The following is a 7475-nucleotide window of genomic DNA, read 5'->3' as shown; positions in this document are numbered from 1 at the left end:
GACACTTCGCAAAGCTCAAAATGCACTTTCCTTCAAATCTCACAATTATTTTAATTTACAGAAGCATCAATTTGGATTAATAATAAAAAAAAGATTCATGCATACTTTTTAATGCTCTGAACACACAATGATTTTCACACACTGCCTCTGATCTCCAGCATGATTGGTAGTTGCTATAGAAGTGAAAAACTCGACATGGGTATCAGTATCAAAGTCGACTTTGACATAGCATCCAAACATCATTCAGAAACCTAAGTAAAGAGGCATTTAAGGCGCTTTACACTGCCTACGTGAGACCAGTCTTAGAGTTTGCCGCCCCCATCATGGAGTCCCCACCTGAAGAAACACATAAGGAAACTGGAAAAGGTTCAGAAGTTTGCAATGAGGCTCGTCTCATAGTTACGAGGGATGGGATAAGAAGAGCGCCTGAAGGAACTGAACCTGACGACACTAGAAAAAAGAAGAGATAGGGGGGGATATGATAGGAACGTATAAAATACTCAGGGAGATTGACAGAATGGACATAGACGAAATGTTCACACGGAATAGTAACAGAACGAGGGGACATGGGTGGAAGCTTGAAACCCAGATGAATCGCAGAGTTGTTAGGAAGTTTTCTTTTAGCGTGAGAGTAGTGGGAAAATGGAATGCACTTAAGGAACAGGTTGTGGAAGCAAACTCTATTCATAATTTCAAAACTAGATATGATACGGAAATGGGACAAGAATCACTGCAATAAAAAACCGATGGCTAGAAAGTCGGAATTTAAGAATCAATGCTCGATCCTGCAAGCACAAATAGGCGAGTACAAATAGGTAAGTACACCCCCACACACACATAAACACACACACAGATTATTCTACTAGATTGCAGTTGAGAGGCGGGACCAAAGAGCCAGAGCTCAACCCCCGCAGGCACAAATAGGTGAGCACAAACGCACCAGGCGTCGAACGACACAAAACGAGTCTTACCAGTCAAGTCCGGTTCTGGGGCCCCGCCTCCGCCTCCCCCACACACCTGCACCCCAACTACTCCTCTAAATGTTCCCCCACAATAGTCGAGTTTGAATAGAATTTGCGTTGACGACACCGAAAGCTCCGGGCGAACCTGTAGAGGGGCGTACCGGACCTGGGGACAGGCGTACCGGACCCGAAGATGGGCGTACCGGACCCGAGGACGGGTGTACCGGACCTGGGGATAGGCGTACCGGACCCGAAGATGGGCGTACCGGACCCGAGGACGGGTGTACCGGACCTGGGGATAGGCGTACCGGACCCGAAGATGGGCGTACCGGACCCGAGGACGGGCGTACCGGACCCGAGGACGGGTGTACCGGACCTGGGGACAGGCGTACCGGACCCGAAGATGGGCGTACCGGACCCGAGGACGGGTGTACCGGACCTGGGGATAGGCGTACCGGACCCGAAGATGGGCGTACCGGACCCGAGGACGGGTGTACCGGACCTGGGGAAAGGCGTACCGGACCCGAAGATGGGCGTACCGGACCCGAGGACGGGTGTACCGGACCTGGGGATAGGCGTACCGGACCCGAAGATGGGCGTACCGGACCCGAGGACGGGCGTACCGGACCCGAGGACGGGCGTACCGGACCCCGAGGACGGGCGTACCGGACCCCGAGGACGGGTGTACCGGACCTGAGGACGGGCGTACCGGACCCGAAGATGGGCGTACCGGACCCCGAGGACGGGCGTACCGGACCCCGAGGACGGGCGTACCGGACCCCGAGGACGGGCGTACCACATGATAATTACGCCAGAGGTCATGAAGTTCTACGGGCTCATGGGGGTTCAGAACAGAATGTTATCAAACACGTTCACAAGAACTGCCAATTATTCATCATACATAACACTGTTCATGGCATACAACCAGAACGGCAGCGAAGGTTAACATACTTTGCCAAGTTTGAAGATCCTCCGAGATTCCCCAAAAATATAAAACCTATAGATTATCTTTTTTTCGATCATTATACTAGATTTCGTATATGAGGTAAACAGGTTCACCTGTAATAAACCTGCTTATAACAGGTATATATATATATATATATATATATATATATATATATATATATATATATATATATATATATATATATATACAGGTTCACCTGCGATAATCCTAGCAATAACGAGCGGAGCGAGGTCCTCACACACACACACACACATACACACACACACACACACACACACACACACACACACACACACACACACACACACACACACACACACACACACACTTGTGCAGGGTGCAGCTATGGCCGGTCGCTCTAATGAGTTCACATGAGCGGGATATTTTGTGATGAGTACAGATGAGGATGTGTGTGTGTGTGTGTGTGTGTGTGTGTGTGTGTGTGTGTATGTGTGTGTGTGTGTGTGTGTGTGTGTGTGTGTGTGTGTGTGTGATGGGTCTAGGAAGGGGTGGGGGGTGGGGACGCCTAGAGCAGGTTTGCAAGGCGCTCAACGCAGGACATAATAAGACAGGTTCTTGTGTTTCAGACATTCAATGAGACGCTCCCCCCCCCCCTTCCCTCGTCCTCTCTTTCATCAGCGTCCCACTCTTCATCTTTCAGCCCCATTGATATCAGCAGCTTCTCCTCTTTTTCCTGTTTTAGCATTAATGATATCCATTAGCATTTTCAACCGACATTTCCATTAGTCGTGGGCATTCAATAGTCTATAGTGGTCCTGCTTATACAACTGGGTCACCATCATCCACCACCATCACCCCCCCACTACCACTATCACCCACCTGCCACCCACTTACACCCATGTATGAATTTGGAGACGGACTGCTCGGTATTTATTTTGCACGCCATGATGAGTGCTATTTCGTATGCCATACTTATGGCATACATTTTGAACTAGCTGTCTGAACTAGTACCCTGTGAGTTAGCAATGTTAATTAGCCCTTCCAAACCTTCATTGCTAGACAGGTAAAACGTGAATGACTTTATTTAGTATTTTTTTTTTTTACTTGAGTACAAAATGAGACGTCCTAGTTCGGAGGAGGAGAGGATATGACCCATCCCATCCCCCATCCCTTTAAGTATCTTTGAGTAACAGATAACCAAGTATCAGATAACCACTGTTATCTACATTACACACACCCATGTGCTGCTGCTCCCCAACTCTTGCAGACTCCCCCCCAAAAAAATGTTGAAACCTGAGCCCGTTTTCGTATTCGTCCTAAGAAACCCAAAAAAAGAAACACTAATCACGAAGGCAACACATCTTAAATAGGTGGTCGTAAGTCCCGAATCTCTTCTCTAATCAAATAATCACCTTGATGAGTCGCAAGTTTTAATTAGATCCGACGACTCTTGGGGCTCCGATACGTCATTAGGAATTACCTCGTCCCCTGCTCATTTAGACTCCAGGGTAATTAGTACGGCAGACAACGCCGACAAGAAAGTATACATGAGAAAGTATGTATCGTGTAAATTATACATGATAAGTATCATGTATAATTTTTAACTTTTGCTGCGGTAGATCGACACTTGTTGGTATGTGTAGCCCAAGAGTGTCTATCTATAGGGAGAAGGGGGATAGATTGACAGACGTCTATCGGGGATAGGCGTTCTATCCCTGATGGGCTCAGGAGGTTGGGGACACCGTTCCGTCACCTGTCCTGGGGTAGAAATAGCCTAAGCTACTCTATCCCTTTGAGATGTATTTGTTCGAAGCAAGAGGAGGTATAGCTTGGGCACCTCCCCCGGGGGTGTGGGGGTTGCTGGTGTGGAGGGCTGCTGGTGTGAGGGGCTGCTGGTGTGGGGGGGGGGGGGCTGCTGGTGTGGGGGGGCTGCTGGTGTGGGGGGCTGCTGGTGTGTGAGCTACCATGACCAGAAACACCTATCTCTCTGCTAGTTGGTCTCCCACCTCTTTCTCTCTCTCTCTCTCTCTCTCTCTCTCTCTCTCTCTCTCTCTCTCTCTCTCTCTCTCTCTCTCTCTCTCTCTCTCTCTCGCTCTCTCTCTCTCTCGCTCTCTCTCTCTCTCTCTCTCGCTCGCTCTCTCTCTCTCGCTCTCTCTCTCTCTCTCTGACCTTTCCCCTCTGTCCCCTTCTCTTTCATCTTCTCTATCATCTCATTTCCCTCCGCATCGTCGCATCTACATACAAACTTTCCTGATTCAACATCTCATACAACTTGCCCCATATTCTCTCTCCCACAGTCTGAAACCCTGACTGTTCCTGTCTTTCCTGTCAAGATGAAATGTTTCTCTTCCATTGAATATCACAATGCAAAATGAATGCCTTTAGGTTAATCGACTGGAATGCCTGGATGTATCTCTCTCTCTCTCTCTCTCTCTCTTCTCCAAGGCTACGGGTCCTCACTAGTTTATATATGGTCAGATCATCACAAGAGATAGTCTGACTAGTAACACTAAAAAATCGAAATATTGTACAACAATATAATTTTAGACATAGCCGAAGTACTTCATACTAAACACCCATCTATCAAGAGCCAGTTTACACCTTAATACCTTCCTCGAGAACAAGTTAAAAAAAAACTCACCTCACAGAAGATAAGATAAGATAGATAACCTCACACAACACCTACTGCCCTGGAGACATCGTCTTCTGTTAATTTATATCCTTTGTATCAGAAACTGAGAGCGTCAAAAAACACTTCATTTACTTATTCATAACATAATGGCATCAGGCCCAGTGTATCTATCTCTATAAATGGAAATATGCATCTCTGTTCAAGACTGATGCCCAAGGTGCTTGGAGCTACCCTTACCCAACTTCGTGCCCGTATTCCTCTAGGGTACGTGCTCAACTTGCTTGGGGTTGGCACAAGTGAATCGAGTGCCACTTAACACGGTGACAATAGGAACCCCCTCAAAAAACTTCTTGGAATATCATGTAACTGGACTGGATTATGTTAGTTTTTTTTTCTCCTTTCTGTTTTAGTCTTAGTATAATATAAATATTATGTAATAATATTATGTAATGATGCCCAAATTTTGTTCCAAAAATTCGAACTATCATACTTGGCCTGTAATACTAATAATATTATGGAATAATATTATATAAGTCCAAAAATTTTTCAAAAAAACATTACTGGGGGAGTGAGGGCGAGCAATTTTTGCCTTTAGATATTTATCTACTGTAGGGAGCAGTAAAATAGGTACCTGGGTGTTAGTCAGCTGACACGGGCTGCTGCTTTCTGGGGGGTGGAGGCCTGGTCGAGGACCGGGCCGCGGGGACACTAAAGCCCCGAAATCATCTCAAGATAACCTCAAGAAGATAACCATCTCTGCCAGTATGCCTCTCTCTGTCTCTTTGAGGGACAGACAGGTGAGGAGTTGGGAAGCGGGGTGTGTGGTGAAATGTGAATCGGGGGGTTGAGTACTATGGACCGGGGGGAGGGGGGGGAGGGGAGTGAGAATGGGAAGAGACGGGGAAGTGGTGGACGGGACAGAGTGGGCGTGGGATTTAGGACGGTAAAAATAGGGGGTGGGGTGAGACCCCTATTCATGGGAGGAGTGAAACTGGAGAGAAAGAACACGTGGGGGGTGAGATGGGGATACAGAGGGGAGGGGGGGGGAGTATGGAATAGGGGAGAGAAGAGGGTGTACAGAAGGGAAAGGGGGAGGGGGTGGGATAGGAAGGGCAGTGGAGAGGAGTAAGGATGGGGAGCATAGGGAGATACAGGGAAGAGAGAGTGGGAGGGGTGTTATGGGGGAGACGAATGGGGTGAGGTAATGGGGGGGTGGAGGACAAGGGACGAGGGGGGGGGCGGGCGGAAGAGGGCACTAGGGGGGAAGGGTGATAAGGAAAGGACTCACAAGGGGGAGAGAAGATAAAGGAGACCGAGAAAGAGAAACACTAAAATGGCGAAATTTTTACTTACCGTCTAAGCGGATTGGTTCACAAAATGGAGGATTACCCCCCCCCACCTTCCCCCCTCCGTCCCACTCTCTCCCACATCCTCTTTTCCTTCTTCTCTTCCGCCTCCCCCACGGCGTGTGCTGGGAGGGATGGCGCTGTTCTCCTTTCCGCTAGTCTCCTGTCTCACTCCGTCACACTGCTGTTCCTGTCCCTTTTTTCCTGGCTGTCTCCTCCCAACACCAGCGCCCAGAGCATCGAAACAAACACACACACAATCTACCAGTTGATTGACGGTTTAGAGGCGGGACCAAAGAGCCAGAGCTCAACCCCCCCGCAAGCACAATTAGGTGAGTACAATTAGGTGAGTACACACACACACACACACACAGGGATCCGAGTGTACGTGTGTGAATGTTGTTCACATGTTCATAAAGAACATGTGAACAAGAGAACAAGCTCAGTTGAACAACCGCACGCACACACGCACGCACACACGCACACACGCACACACGCACGCACGCACACACACACGCACGCACGCACGCACGCACGCACGCACGCACGCACGCACGCACGCACACACGCACGCACGCACGCACGCACGCACACGCCGTGTTAGCCAAGCGGGCAGTCCGCCCCGTTCGAGTAGCTCTTAATATATATATTTTCCGAATTTTCAAAACAAAAATTTTCTTTACCTGCAGCACTCCGTTTTCTTTATTCGTGCTGCCCCCCCCCCCCACCCCTCCACCACACAACCTCCCCCGCCAAAAAAAAAATAAATCTAGCGTGCATAGATGTGTGTGTGTGTGTGTGTGGGGGGGGGTGAAGGGGGGGGGGGGAGAGTGTGTGAGTGTGTGGGAGAAGGATCAGTTCCCTCAGACGTTCTTTGTAGCTCAGTCCCCTTAGTTCATGAACGAGTCTTGTTGAACATGTGTTTTGTTTCAACTTTTTCTAGTGTTTCAAGTTTTTTTTTTTTTATTATGAAGGGGTTCCATGCCGAGGCAGCATACTCCACAACAGGTCTCACAAATGATGTATACAGCGCTCGGAAGTTATTTTTGTCCAAGTTCTTGATGAATAAATGGCGGCATTGCACATGCTGTCGTTGTTATTTTGCTGATGTGTGCCTCTGGAGGAGGCACACATAGGAGGCCTGGTCGACGACCGGGCCGCTGGGACGCCAAGCCCCGGAAGCACCTCAAGGTAATCTCTAGTGTCCGGCCTCTAAAGTTCACTCCTAAGACTTTGTTTTTGTCAGAAATGGAAAGTTCATCCTGTACATCCTCTTGGCCTTGCTGAAACTCCTAACATCATAACCTTGCATTTTTAAGTGTTAAAATCAAGTAGCCATTTCTCTGACCATCTCTGCAGATTGTCTAGTTCATCTAACAACGTATTGCCGTCGTCTTCAGTTCTGATTCGCCTCATTAGCTTAGCGTTGTCATTTCCCGTAGAACTTTCTAAATTATTTCCTCTCTAAAAAAAAATAAAAATTCTGACTTGCTGGTAATCGCCTTTATGGAAAGCAAGTTTCCCATTCCCCTCTCTTCTCTTCCCCCTTGGCACCACTTTTATAACTACATAATTAAGTATTAGTAGAGCGTGGGTACTTGCCTGCA

General features: G+C 48.2%; 1 protein-coding gene across 1 annotated transcript; it reads right to left on the bottom strand.

The window, feature by feature from the left end:
• Positions 1-1028: 1028 nt before the first annotated feature.
• On the bottom strand, positions 1029-1763 carry LOC138352194 (uncharacterized). Its single transcript, XM_069304469.1, has one exon. It carries the CDS (start codon positions 1761-1763, stop codon positions 1029-1031), a length of 735 nt encoding a protein of 244 aa, XP_069160570.1.
• Between the last annotated feature and the right edge of the window lie 5712 nt (positions 1764-7475).

Source organism: Procambarus clarkii, chromosome 52, assembly GCF_040958095.1.
Source record: "Procambarus clarkii isolate CNS0578487 chromosome 52, FALCON_Pclarkii_2.0, whole genome shotgun sequence".
Lineage (NCBI taxonomy): Eukaryota > Metazoa > Arthropoda > Malacostraca > Decapoda > Cambaridae > Procambarus > Procambarus clarkii.
Note: the sequence above shows the minus strand (reverse complement) of the source record. Positions and strands in the feature narration are given on the sequence as shown.

Excerpts from the sequence above, each read along its gene's own strand:
- LOC138352194 (XM_069304469.1), bottom strand. The coding sequence starts at position 1,763 with ATGTGGTACGCCCGTCCTCGGGGTCCGGTACGCCCGTCCTCGGGGTCC.